Raw genomic sequence first — 15,317 nt, 5'->3', positions numbered from 1 at the left:
ATTTTTTTTCAACTTGTCTGTTTTTATTATCCATTTACTGCCAGCATTTTTGTGTCACTGTCATCTGCATATCCTTCCTCAGTGCCAACCTTTCTCTCCTTACATACGTTTTCATTTTTAAGTGTTGGGCACTTGCAGTCTGCCTAGCCCCGTGGCACTTTGGGCCTATTGCCTTGTAATGGTGTCAGAAAATACAGAAATCCTCAGTGGATAGGATAATATTAGGCTTTAAGAAACTCAAAGCTAAAGAAATCAGAGACACACAGCCACCCAAATGTCAACATTGAAAAGAGAGAATTTGTCATCAAGACAAACATATAAATTCCATAGACCATTTCCCCTAAAACCACATCAGTGCACAATCAAAAGCAAGCACAAAGAGAGAGAGTAGCAGATGAAGATGTTGTAACAGAGATCCATCTTGCTGAACAAAGAGACAAATTGGGGAATGGGAAATAGACATAGATGAGCCATAGTTAGTAAATGGTGCAGACAAAAATCATGCAATAAGTTAAGTCAACATGCTCAACTGCATCACTAATCAGTAATAATTACCAAGAAAAAAAAAGAATTACAGATGCCAGAGATCTGAAACAAAAACAGCTGGAGAAATTGCTGGAGAAGCTTCAGATTAAAACATTAACTCTGCTTTCTATCCAGAGATGCTGCCAGACCTGCTGAGTTTCTCCAGCAATTTCTGGTTTTGCTTAAGTACTGAGGGCTTCATGTATCTTCAGTAATGCCATCTATGAAAACTATAAGCTTCTGTAACTGTCTCCAGCTCCACAACTTTCCAAGAGCTCTGAGTTTTCACAAATTTGAACTGTCATGTATTCCCTTCATCCCCCCATATTCTTTTAGCTATCCAGGCTCAAAGTTCTGAAATTACAGTCTGAGGCATCACCACCTCCTTTAAACTTACCAAGTCTAACCAAGTTTTCAATTTGTCAATTTTTGTTTAACAGTATAGCACCATGGATGTTTCTTGTCACAAAAGGCATTAAATAAATGAGTTATTGTTGTGAACGTATCATGTTACAGGTCATAAAGAGCTGCTGGATGTCATGATTCAGTAATTATAATCTGAATAAATGTAAAAGAGAGTTATGGGTTAGTGAGAAGGGTTGGAGGCTAGATGTCCTCAAAGCAAATAATATTATTTACTCCATTGAAAATACAACAGCTTGAAATGATAAGACTACAGAGGTCCAGTCTGGCATTTATTTTCAAGATTGGAAACTGGATCATATATTTGGGCTTTCTAAAACAGGAACAAGTTTGATTTATTTCAATACAAATCACTTTTTTTGTGACGCTCATTACAAATGAACATTTGGGAACGGATAAGGAAGGTTCATCTCAGCATGGAATAACTTCCATATAATATTTCAAATTCCACCTTCCTCACCCTGTATCTGTGCAGTTTCCTGGGGTAAGCTAAAAAAAAAAATCAAAGGGAAGAACTCTACTCAATTTTGGGAAAAGAAACAGGATGTTCCTTTCTGACCTGCAAAGTGGACTAAGTTCACTCCAGGAGATTAGCAACCTCTCACATTCATCATCCCCGGTCCACTTTCTTTTAACATTTAACTGTGCATGCCAGCTCCCTTTTGAATATTTGCAATAAGTTCACACACACACTGAGCACTTACTTGAGACATTAACTGCACTCTATGAAAAGTTCCACCTAACGTTAACTTGGCTTCGTGCCACCTTTGGACAGAGTCTAAATAAATATATTTTAAAAAGTGATTAGGAAAGGGTGAGACAATTCCACTCCACCACATTATAACATCAGCTAATATAAACACACTTATCTTGCATTTTCAATTTATCATATTAAAGAGTATTCTTTAATATATTAAGTTTCAGGTAAGTAAATATAAACCAGCCGCAATGCTAACAAAAGAGATTGCAAGTATGTTAATTAATATACTGTAAACACAAATATAGAAAACAATAGGTGCAGTGTAATTATGTAAGTTAGTACAGATGGAAACTTGTGAAATTTGATTAAAGTTCTGCTAAAATACATTGTTGAATAAAGAGAGTACCAGTCAGTTCCATTGCATTCTCACATTGACCTGCTACCTTTCATGTGTTCTAAGGATAATTAAACTAATCATTTCAAAGCACTGCATCTCACAGAGAAAAAAATAATCAAGATCTGTTTCTCTTCTCTACATCTATTGGAAATTACCGTGAAAACTTTCCTGGGATCAACTATAATTTACATTTTAGCTTTGATCAATTAGAATGTCAAGCTTGATTAAGAAATCCTGTCTAAAAAAAAAAGTGTTTGAAAAACTAAGCTGTGAAACCTGCCCTTTTAAGACTGTTTATTGTTTATTCATTTTGTCTCACTTTAGTCTGGAGGTCCCATGTGAATAAAGTATACAATGATTTCTTTCAAAGATGAGCTTTGATAGCTTATTTTCATTAAAAGAGTTCTTATCAGAACTTAGATTAAGGTCTCATCAAGAGATATTTTAATTGAGCATGTTACGTTTTTGATAATTGACAGCATTACTTCAGTATGAAAAGTGCTCAATTGATTGTAAAATGCTTTATATAATCCACCAAGCAGGAAAGGTTCTACATAAATGCATGTCTTTCTTGATTTGGCTAGGCATGGGAAGTTTGAGGTTTATTTTCACCTGCCAACTCATGCATTTAGATAGCATTTGATAGTTGAAATTGAAAACAAAGGCAACACTGGCCATCTAAGATCTGCATGGAAACGTCCTTTGAGCCAAGTGTCATCTGAACTTGGGAAATAAATTCTACAGCTTCCACTGGGGAGTCCCATTATGAATGAGAGTGGAATTCTGCTAAGATAAACTACAGTTTAGACATCTAGACAGCATACTGACTGCTTAAAAAACTTTACAACATTTGTAAGAGGACAGGCTTCCTCAGCATATGCACACACTCACATTCCTTCAAATCCTGGGCTATCACTGACCTCAGGATAATACCACTTGCCTGAGCCCAACACTTGGTCCACAAACCAAAATTCAGATGGAATGTCTTTCGACACATGTATCTTCTGATTTATGCAGCACTAGCATAGATTATCCATGGAGTCAGACGCACTCACAAACAAAAACACAAATTGCTTGAAAGGCCCAGCACGTCTGGCAGCAGCTGTGGAGAGAAATCTTAATTAACGTTGCAGGTGCAGTAACCCTTCCTCAGAACCAAAACGTTAACTCTGATTTCTTTCCACAGATGCTTCCAGACCTGCTGAGCTTTTCCATCAATTTGTGATTTGGTTTCTAATTTACAGCATCCCCAGTTCTTTTGGTTTTTATTGAGTCCGACACACACTCTGTTGCATATCATCTGAGACATGTGAGGTGGTGATGGGGAGATTGCAATGTGATTGTGACAGCATGGTGCACCTCTTTTCTATCTTATTGTCCCCATGTCCATTGAAAAATCATGTTTGTAATATTACGCTGTAGATAATAAAGAAACTGTCAGATCATGTTATAGTTAATAACAAAACTGTCTAAGTCAGATCATATCAGTAATAGGGTTCATTTCTGTGGTAAAAAGAAGTCAGTGTTCGAATGGGATGAAACAGAATCTTTCATACAGGACAAATCCTACAATAAATGCCTTGATTCAGTCAATCTGAGATGCATCACAAACTTCCTATCTCCCCCGCCCCGCACTATCTTCGTAATTGGGCACAATTTCATGGAAGGGAGACACTGTCAAAATGCTTCAGGCAGGTTGTGTAAATTGACTTGTGTAAAAGGTAAGATAATGGCTGTTGAGCTGGAAGGTTTGGATGCCTGCAACATGAAGCAAAATCTTCCACACAATTCATAATGTGATTAAATCTGATAGATTGAGACGTGAACACGATGTCTGCAGCTATAAATGGGGCTAATCCACTCACTGGGTGTGGAAAGGTTTGTAGGTTTCCATCATCTATAATTCGAAAGAACACTACCTACACCCACCAAATCTGAGTATTCCACATAATGTCAACCTGGAATTGAGGCATGAGCTCCAATTCCCACTCACTGGGAGCCTCTGTAGCAGCGTTGCATCCCAAAACCTGTATTCCAGATTCTGGAATATGACCAGTGAGCCAAAGAATTACTTGAGTGTGAAGTTATGTGGCAAAGTGTGTCTAGATGGAAAGTAATGACCTACGTGGGATCAGTTGTTCTATCATGTTAACTTATCCTGTGCAACTTTAAGCCATGAGTTGCATTTTGATCTGTTTCTTTCACTCATTTATTTATAATGATTCTGTAATAACATAGTGTATGACGGCATAGCAGTGTTCAAAAATTATTTGATTTATATGAATCTACCTCTTTGATCTGTCTTTGCAACAAAGCTAAATGAAGCACATCTGTTTGTACTTCAGTAAGTACTCATTTGTACTTCAAAATGTTGGGTTTGTATTTGAAATTTGAGCATTTACTAAATGAAATGACAAGAATATACAACCCACATTATTAAAGAGAACTTAGCCTGATTAAGATCTACACACATGTTACCATCCTCTCTTGAGTATTCAGAATTATATAGCTTAATGTTGTAGAACTCCAAAGCTTCTAATGTTGTGATTGAATTGTGAGAACAATACTATTCATCTTCTGCAGTTTGGAATAATATTTAATTGTAGTCTTATATGCCTTGATTTTGTTACTTGAAAGCTAAGACAGTTTTATAGAAGATCTTTGAAGACATTGGATGAGAAATTAGGTGCAATAATACCATTTATTTTGACACTACAAATGTCCTTCAAGATCTAAAACTGCATTATTGTACATGGGGCACATTTGTCTTGGTGTTGAGATAGTGCTGGCATTAGTATGTGTGGTGAACATTTGCTGAAAGCATACAGAGATCATAACATTATTGACGATGACTGATTATTGCAGCACTTCCTTTTACTATTTGCAATATTCAGCAACAAGTAAGACAGTAACCATGAATGAATTGTTAATGATTTAGTTGCTGGTTAGCATCTTCTGGCTATTACAACAATTCATCAAGGACTCAACGCTTATTATAATTGCTTAGTGTTGAAAAATTATACAGGGGCTGAAATGACAGACTAAAGGAATTTATTGCTGACCTCTAGGCTTCTACACAAAGCAGTTGCTCCCAGATGTGGTGCAATAGCCGACCTTCTTTTGGAAATAAGAATATTGGGAGAATCAACATAGGCTAAACTGTTGGGAGAGGGAGGAAGAAGGTGTAGTGAAGAGGTCGTAGCAGGAAGCCACATCCGCCCAAAAATGTTGAGAGATTGATTCTCCTGCATGAGTAGGAAACAGTAGCACAGTTGGGATGTCACTGGTGGAGTAATCCAGAACCCTAGGCTAATGTTCTGAGGATGTGGCTTCAAATCCCACCATGGCAGTGAAAGAAAACTCTGGAATTTACAGCTGCTCTGATGTCAATTGTGTAACTGCTGTTAACAGGCATTAAAAAACCCATCTGGTTCACTAATGTCTTTGAGGAAAGAATATCTGCCATTCTTCCCTGGTCTGATTCCAGATCCATACCAATGTGGTTTACTCTTAAACAGCTTTCGGAAATGGCCGAGCAAGCCTCTTAGTTTATGGCCAACAACTATGAGCCTTGGCCTCTGGTGAAAGAATAAAGAAAAAAAAGATACAAAATTTGTAAGCCCAACTTCCAAGCATCAACAGCACTGTACCTATCAGTCTTTCAATAACAGACCAGCACTGTGTCCATTTGCAATGCAAAAATACCACTGCAAAATATTCTAAAAACAATTAAGCATGCAAAAGTTGACTAAATTACTATTATAATTAACTCAACTACTCCACAAGTCATGGTATAAAATAAAATTTCTTAGCCTTTAAAAGATTATCAGCTTTTAAAATAAAAGGATATGTCAGCAAAGTTTCTTAATGAGTATAATTATTGTTTTATTACCAAAACAAAATGTTGTCCCTCTAAATATCCCCAACACGCACACACATACTCTCTCTTTCTCTCTCTCACACAAATTCACTCACTCACTCATTCTTCATGAAAAGGGAAGAAAAGGATTTCTTTGCAGAGGTTAACTTTCTGAAAAAATACTTTGGAAAATAAGTTATTCTTGAGGGCAAAAAGGATGAAGTGTAGAATGTTTCAAAGTGTGTTGATCTGATAGTCTTGCATGTGTGATCAAATCACTAAACAAACACAGTTTTCCCTGGAGTATTTCTGACAGTTTGTTCAGGAAATGCAATATTCAGAAATTCATTCAGTCATTCTTCCAGAACAACAATTACTTTCTACTCTGAACTCGACAGAAAGATTCTCCTCTCAGAAATGAGAGAGTCCAGTTTGGCAGGTCCTTCCTTGCAGGCTCCTTGACCCTAACTGAAGACCAGTTACCAAATACTCCATGCACTCAATGTTCCCACAGCCCTACTAGGATCTACATCAAAGCAAGCAGTTATGACCAGTCTCGTGACTTCAGTGAAGCCTTGCTTTCAAAAAAAGTCTCCAATAACCACAAGATCTTTTCACAATTTCTTTTAAATAAACCACTCCAGTTATTTACAAACAACTTCAAATAAATCAATCTTTCGACAAACCTTGAAAACGTAAATCTCCAGGAAGCATTAAATGTGAAATGTCTTCCATACTGCAGCATTCTGCATTCCCTTAGTGCTCTCTGGATGTCTTTGCCTGACCTACTGCTCCCAGGCAGTATCACGTCTCTGGTTGCAGCATGGATGGTGGAAGGCCGCTGATATGCAGTGGAGGCAACTTGAGACAATCTTGGATAAACAATTTCAAGCAGCTCAAGACCCAGGTCAGCATGTATGGTAGCAGGCTGGGCTAGTTCATTGACAGGCAACAGTAAGGGTAATAGATACAGTGGAAGTCATATGTGACCCATCCCTCCAGAAAATTGGCACCACATTGCCCTAGCTGCTTCCCTCCTACATATGGCTGGTGTCTTACCACATGCCCCTCACTGATGTTTTCCACTAATGAACAGTGCAATTAGCAAAACTGAATGTAAAGATCGTTCAAATAAGCAACAGGCAACAGAAAGTTGCTGTCCTGCCTGTATGACAAGCACTGGGTGCAGGTTTAGCACACATTGCATTCCCCACATCCATTTTTGGAGACGATTAAATTTGTCCCACAACAGATTGTCTCCGGATGTACCAATGTAATTGGGAAATTGAAATTGAAATGTTCCTCTGTGGATTCTATTTCTTGAATTAATAAGTGGTCTGACATCATCACACACTATGGACATTTCCTGCTGCCTGCCCACTTTTCAATATCCCAAGCAAGAGATTTGCCTCTTTTTAGTCCATTTATAACCCTATTTCTTACTTTGAATCTAGTTTGTACTTTTCTTTAGCAAAAAGCATTCACATCTCATTTAGGAAAAGCTAACACTTCAAAATCTGCAATTTAACATTTATAAAACTACAGTAACCAAAGATTGACTATTTGTTTTATTACAATGCAGGACCAAATCACACTGCATTGTCTGAAGGTCTATGTGCTTAGGCCTAAGGGTTTTTATTTGGCTAAATCCCTAGATTTTAGTTGACCTATATGGTCTGTGTAGCAACCATTCTGATTGACATCGGAAAAGACCAGTCTAACCTCCCTATGCTTTAACTGCAACTCCATAATCTCTTGTGTTTAACAAACATTGAATGAAAAGACTAAAAAAAAGTTGGTCTTTATTTCAAGACCTAATGAACCACAAAGAATAAAATGTAGTGCTTATGTTTCAGGACCACGTTAATGGATGATATTCCTTTTTTTTAACAAATCTCTGGCATTGTCTCAACAGTGGCCAAGGTACCAATTAATCTGTGCAAACCCAATCCATGTATGCATGATGGAGAGTGCATACTGCACAATGCAAGTTATCGTTGTGAGTGCAAAGGTTGGGAGGGAGTCCATTGTGAACAGAGTATGTATTTTCAGTTTTTTGTAGTTATATGTAGTTTCTTTGTTTGAAAGTTAATGTCAGTGAACCAAACTATTTTTTAATCATTACCATGCCAGTCATACCTCTTAACCTTAGATAAGGTTGAGGTGAAGCCTTGTTTCTTCCCTGCTTCCTTCAGCACCAACCACCATCTTCAAAGGTGGGATTGTCCTTTATAAATACTCAATCTGGTCTGTTGATATTATCTGTGGCATTGTGAACACCTAGCACAACAACTCTATAGATAAAGCATTAAGAATGTACAAACCTTTATAGAGCATGGAGTCAATGGGAACAAATCGATGCATCGTGGCCCTCCTTGATTGGCAAAACTGTACCACATTTGTACTGTAACTTGTGGAGGGTTCAGAACCAGTCATACTAAACTGAAACTGGCTCTGCAGTACAAAAATGCATAAAGACACACTTGTATTTGATCCTCAGTTCTAATTCATGAGGATATAGTCTATAGAAGTTAAGCTCTCACATGATTTCTTTTATATATATTATGATTCAGATTATTTTTAAGTAAGATTTTACAGTGAATGCTATGTAGTGATTTATAAAAAATTACTTATAAACAGGATTATAATTTTGTTGCACATATGACACAGATGAAAGCTTATTCTTGAATTTTCTTTAAACTTTCATCTGTAGTTATTTTTAGCATTAGCTTTCAGCCCTAATTTTAAATCCACTTTGGATTATCATTGGAATATTCATGCAGTTAACTCACTAATTCTTCCACTTTAAACTTATTTTCCTTGGGTTGTTTGAAATCACGTTCATTTCCTCATTGAGAACCAGAACAAGGTCCCTATCCATCTTATCAAGGCACAAGACAGTGTCACAAGTTTGGAATTTCCAGATTGTCTGGCTAAGCTTTTGCTGTTTTTCCTATCCCATCTTCCTTTCGCACTTTTAGTACACTGCATCATGTTGCATTCGTGCCTTGTGTTACCTCCCCTTGCACTTTCGTGCATTGGCCCCTCACACAGGGATGCCAGGCTCATGTTACTACTGCCTTGCCATGTAATGTAGTGCAGAAACAAAGCCAGGAAGCTTGCCGCAAACATCAGTGGGTGTCGGGCCTGTCTAGACTTTTGCGTTCTTGTGAGTTGCTGCACTTGCAAATTGTCCATACCCTGTGTAGGAGAAAGTGAGGACTGCAGCTGCTGGAGACCAGAGTTGAAAAATGTGGTGTTGGAAAAACACAGCAGGCCAGGCAGCATCCGAGGAGCAGGAGAATCGACATTTCATTTCCTGAAGAAGGGCTTAAGTCCGAAACGTCGATTCTCCTGCTCCTCGGATGCTGCCCGGCCTGCTGTGTTTTTCCAGCACCACATTTTTCATACCCTGTGTAACCAAGTAAGTCTCAATACCTGAAATCCATTGACCCTTGGGGTCTCTCAGCAAAGAAAGGAAAGGTGCAAGAGTTCTGTGATTCTAAACATATAAAAAATCTATATAAGAAACAATGTTTGGGGCTTATCCCACCCTCCTAATGGGAAAATTGTTCATAGGAATCAAGGAACCAAGTGTACAGACCTGTGATTGCCACATCCCCAGAAACTGCTTCTTTGTACTACCTTTTATTCTCAAAAGCAGTATTGCTCTGTGGAAAATTGTACAATTTTTATGGATAAAAAATAATCTGGTTTTGATTCAATGCCTTTTATGTGTACCAAATAACCACATGTATATACAGCACGTAGGAAGGCTGTAGTGTCTATGCCAGCTCTTTGCTGCAGCAAGTTATATACAATAAAAGCTCTACACACCCCCGCTATCCTTTTCAAATATTTCTCCACTTTTCTTATAAGCTGCAGTTGTCTGCTGCAGACAGTCCTGGTGACAAAATGGTCTGTAATCATTTCACATTGATGATCCATCAACACTAAATCCCCAATTTAAAGAACATTTCATTTCTTCAAAGTAAAGTACATTAAATCTCTGATTCTTCATCTCTGTCTTGCCATTTTCATATCTGTTATCATCCTTGGTGTCAACCTGGTGAGTTTACAATACTGCACCTTCTATGGTTTTAATGTTATTTCTATATTAAGTGTACAATAATGTCATTTTTCTAATTTTTATATTTTAAAAAAATACATTCCTTGCCTCTTCTATATTGTATCTTTTACGATCTCATAATTTTTCTCTTATTCCCTGTAGTAATTTCTCACAGTTTCTTTCAGATAAGCTTCAGTTCCAATACCTTTATTCCACCTGTCATTCTTTTCCAATCTCAAGGTTGACCTTGCTGAAATCCGCTATATTAGTTTGAAACCAGGACTCCATTCATTCCTTCCTTCAATGAACATTGGTCCTGTTTTAATTGAACTGAAAGCTCTGTTTTGCACGACCTTATTCCAGAGAACTTTCAAATGGCATGTAAAACCTTGCTTCCTGCACTAGTCCTAAATCCACATACTTAGCTTTGTTTAACCTTACAGCCCGAAGTTATATGCTAGAATATATATGGCAGAAGTTAAAGGATTGGAATCAAGGGAGACTGATGGAACCCAAAGTGTTAAACTTTTTTTATTGTATTCATAAAGAAATCTCCAATCCAGAACCACGTGGCGATTTACCCAGGATACATCGGAAACGACGTCGCAGACAGAGGAAACAGCGGCGCTTAAACAGAAGAGGTAAAAGAAGGTCTCGTAAGAGACGCGGACACCGAAAGAACAAAGAACCATTACTTTAAGAGGAGTCATGTAATCCTGATTTACATAAACTCCTTATTTCAAAGTGGGCTCATGAGTCCAAACACAAAAATACCAAAAGAATTGAGTTTCAAGGTTTTGTCAATCTTTTAAAGTAATGTGGATGCCACATTGCTCTTTTCCCAGTTTCACAGATAATGAAGCAAAGTGTTTTCGTTTTATTTAAAAATGTCTCATATGGTACCTACATTTCTCAAAGAACCATTGTTAGTGAACTATGTTTTGACTGTGCTATCAACTGTCTGCATAGGTTTTCAGTCAAAGATCCTCCTAGCCTATGGAAGCTACAGCATAATTGCAGAAAGCATTCAATATCACATTGCCTTTTCTGTACTATGATTACACGGATCTTCACTCAGAAATATAGTCATAAGACCTGTTGCACAGGTCTTATAAGCTATCAAACCAAAGAATTTGTTTTACTAGCAACCACCATCGAGATTTGTGATTCAAAGCATAGAGTTGTGACATGTAACATATTTATCCTCCATCATGTCCACTCTTAAGAAAAGTTAGACATTTTCTGCCCTGCTGTATTAAATAAGCAGATTTACCATGAGTGATTTCCATGTCCAGTGATGTGTTAAATATATGAGAAAGAAATTAGTATGCAGGCTAATGTGGAGATCACTGAAGTAAATCTGATTAATTAACTGGATTGTTAGTATCAATCAACTGATTGGCTTAGGCTTCATCACCAAAAGGAGTGAAACTGACTGAAAATTATTTTAGCCTATGCAGTTATGATATGTTTTAGGAGATTGGTTAAAATAGAGTGCATTTTTTAAAAATAAGAAGGTGGACCTTGGTCTCTGTTTACTAATTTGAACTGAGTATACAATTAATTACAAAAATAGTTTATAATTAAATATATCTATCAATGGCACAAAATCTATGTAATTTTTGATCATTTACCCTCTTCTGGGACAGTATTCCTTTTCCAGCAAAACCAATGACTTTAACTCAAGATTACTCTTTCTGAAGTGCTGACTTTCAGCAACTTACATTTCTGGAATGGAATTGTAAAACACCGAAATTAGCCTAAATATGGCAGAGCCAAATTTTTGAACCATTGAGCTTTGATTTAAACAGCATACTTTGCATCTTTATGTGAAAATATTACTTTGTGTTAGAAACACTAGGATCTAGACATAATTGGAGCAAAATCTTGCATTCTGACTTGAACTGCAGTCTGTATATCTCATTGTTTTCTCTATATATTTGTTGAAAATACCTGTAAGTCTCAAGCTTGAACTAGTGTTCATTTTATTTAACAACACAACATTTGTTTATCTTGTAATAGATATTTATAATAGGCCTGAGTGAATTGCATTCTGAACTAGGATGACAGTACTACTTATCATTGCTATGTAATTATCGTACAGACTGTATATAATCGTTATTTGGAGACAAGCGTGTCATTTCTAGAACTACTTAGGAGTGTGCATGCCTGAAATCCACTCTAATCGCTTGATGTCAGAAGTTATATCCTGGGCTGTTCCCTGTCTCTTTCTTGGCTGTATTTATACTTGTTTCAGGTCCCTTCTTGTCTTAGTCTCCTTGGTTTCCTTGCTACAAACCATCCTGTTCTTTATTTTGACTGGATTTTCATCAGTGTTGTAACATGAATAGCAAGACCTAGGGATACTGATTTCCAGGAGAGTGCAGCACAAATGTTGCAATAACTTCAACAGCAAGTCATTCCTCCTCCACAGATTATACACCTTTTAATTTTATGAACCAGTTTTAGACATGAAGATAATTTTAAAAATAAGATGTCAGATCATTAGCGATTTCTATACAGTAACTGTGTATGGGTGGCTGAGGGAAATCATTCACTTGCAGTACTTGCATTTAATTTACATGATCTCTCAAAGCAGCTTTCTTAAAATCACATTGCTACATAGTGCTGACTTCAGTGGTGTTAAATGATAACAAGTAATAAAATGTATAAGTAATAAAAGCAGCACCTGGTGGCATGGTGGCTTAGTGGTTAGCACTGCTGCCTCACAGCACCAGGGGCCTGGGTTCAATTCTAGCCTCAGGTGACTGTGCAAACTCCACACAGACATTCTCCCTGTGTCTGTGTGGGTTTCCTCCAGGTGCTCTGGTTTTCTCCCACAATCCAAAGATGTGCAGGTTAGGTGAATCGGCCATGCTAAATTGCCCATCATGTTCAGGGATGTATAAGTTAAGAGTATTAGTCAGGGGTAAATATAGGCTAGGGTAATGGGTTTGGTTGGGTTACCCTTTGGATGGTTGGTGTGGACTTGCTGGGCCGAAGGGCCTGTTTCTACACTGTAGGGATTCTGCCTACTCTCTGAGTAAACATAAAAACTGGACCATATTGTTTACAATGGGTATTCTTTGGATACTGAGCAAATCAGCATATGATTGTTGTGCAGCCTTCCACACATGCAAAACATGTATCTTTGCTGTTTTACCAGATGACCACTGCTAACACCTTGTGGTATTTGTCACCTCTACCAGTTTGTAGAGCTAGGTAAGGGTTGTGTCAAGAGTTCACTTTCAATTGGATAGACAATTTCATTTAAAAGCAAAGCACTGTGGATGCTGGAGATCTGAAACAAAACAAAGTGCTGGAGCATCTGTGGAGAGAGACACCGAGTCCGATATCACAACTTTCAACCTCTGTTCTTCTAATTCAGTCTCTGTTTTAGGAAATAATTCTTGAGCTTATTTTTATACATTACTTGGTTTGATATTGTTATTTATCATTACATACTGCCGCAAACCAAAATCATTGGGGCAATTAAGGAGCAAAGTGGAGTTGGTTGGAGCATAAATGTATTCTGGTGTACAGGTGTGATACTAAAAAAGCAAACCCAAAGTGATATTGCACCTCCACTGGGTGAAAGATGTAATTTTAACTGGACAAATTTATGTGGCAGTTTCTATTATAAATGTAGGGAAATAATTTAGAATGGAAAATTCACACAGAATAGTGACATAAATGTGATAACAGGAAGTAAGGTTTTATATAGATTCATAGATTCATAGAGATGTACAGCTTGGAAACAGACCCTTCGGTCCAACTAGATATCCCAACCCAATCTAGTCCCACCTGCCCGCACCTGGCCCATATCCCTCCAAACCCTTCCTGTTCATATACCCATCCAAATGCTTCTTAAATGTTGCAATTGTACCAGCCTCTACCACATCCTCTGGCAGCTCATTCCATACACGTACCACACTCTGTGTGAAAAAGTTGCCCCTTAGGTCTCTTTTATATCTTTCCCCTCTCATCCTAAACCTATGCCCTCTAGTTCTGGACTCCCCAACCTCAGGGAAAAGACTTTGTCTATTTATCCTATCCATGCCCCTCATAATTTTGTGAACCTCTATAAGGTCACCCCTCAGCCTCCGACGCTCCAGGGAAAACAGCCCCAGCCTGTTCAGCCTCTCCCTATAGTTCAAATCCTCCAACCTTGGCAACATCCTTGTAAATCTTTTCTTAACCCTTTTAGGTTTCACAGAGTAGGACCAATGAAATAGTTCCTCGTTTTAACTTACAAATGACCAGTCTTTACAGTAGTGTAATAAATACACTCACTTATTTAAACTTTGCATTAGACTATATCAGTCAGACAGGTCCGTATTAATTTTTCACACTAATCTAGTTGTTCTTCTCTTTTACTCTTTCAGTTAATAAAATTATTGGCTATAATTTAAAAGTAAACAATTTGCTCACTTTTCTCTTTTGATTTTTATTCTATTTCCTACTGTTAGCCTTCTCTTCTAATCCAGAGGAGGGAACGCAATTTTCTATGGTCCTGTCAACCGCTAATTTCATTGCTATTCTGCTCACCATCTAGTAGGAGGTGGCCAGCAATGATGACAGCACAGTGTTTCCTTCCTCCCATCAACTACCAAATGCAATGAGTAACATGGCTGAATTAAAATAGTGACCAAAATGGGGTTTAATTTCTACTTGGACCTGCAGTCAAAGTTATTTGTCTTGCAGTTGGACAACTACTCAGATTTTTAATTTGAAGTGTTAAAAATGAAGATACTACAAAACAATGAGCAAAGTTGAAGTTTTAAAATAGGAGTTATAAGTTTTCAAAAAAAAATACTAACTACTGACTTGTGGATTTTCACAGCAAGATTTTAAATAAGCTACATTTAGTATAAAATGAGAATGCATTGTTATTAATTACAGTTCATTGTATTCTTAGAAAAATGATGTGATAGTATTTTATATATAAAATCTGGTATCCTCATATGCACATGATGTTTACCCAATAGTGTTAGATGTGCCACATCAAGGATTTTTAGAATAGTTTGTATTTTCATGAATTTCAGAATGAAATTAAGCAAACTTGTAATAAGTCTAAATGACACAATGGTGCTACATAATATTAGAAATTAATAAAATAAATTGGCCACCAAACTGCTCTAGAGTTTTGATTTTAGCACACTTTTGGTTACATTCATTTAACAAAGTAGGAGCAGATGTAGACCATTCAGCCCATCGAGTCTGCTCCACCATTCAATGAGATGATGGTTGATGTTTGACAATCTTCAGATTTCCTGCCTTTACTCCATGACCCTTGATTCCCTTACTAATTCAAAATCTCTCTATTTCAACCTTGAATATACTT

At 37.3% G+C, this 15,317-nt stretch overlaps 1 protein-coding gene across 2 annotated transcripts in view; it reads left to right on the top strand.

Annotated features, from left to right (window-relative positions):
• vwa2 (von Willebrand factor A domain containing 2) overlaps positions 1-15,100 on the top strand; it is a 71,989-nt gene extending 56,889 nt beyond the window's left edge. For both annotated transcript variants that reach the window (XM_043712796.2, XM_087998867.1), the window contains 2 exons: positions 7,820-7,942; positions 10,522-15,100. In XM_043712796.2, coding sequence (XP_043568731.2) covers positions 7,820-7,942; positions 10,522-10,673 — 275 coding nt within the window. In that variant the 3' untranslated portion in view covers positions 10,674-15,100. The remainder of the gene's footprint in view (positions 1-7,819; positions 7,943-10,521) is intronic.
• The last annotated feature ends 217 nt before the right edge of the window (positions 15,101-15,317 follow it).

The sequence above is a fragment of the Chiloscyllium plagiosum genome, unplaced genomic scaffold (assembly GCF_037043375.1).
Source record: "Chiloscyllium plagiosum isolate Xiang-an unplaced genomic scaffold, Cpla_swu_hap1 HiC_scaffold_22, whole genome shotgun sequence".
Taxonomy (NCBI): Eukaryota; Metazoa; Chordata; class Chondrichthyes; order Orectolobiformes; family Hemiscylliidae; genus Chiloscyllium; species Chiloscyllium plagiosum.
The sequence above is the reverse complement of the archived record's forward strand: the minus strand, read 5'-3'. Positions and strand labels throughout refer to the sequence as shown.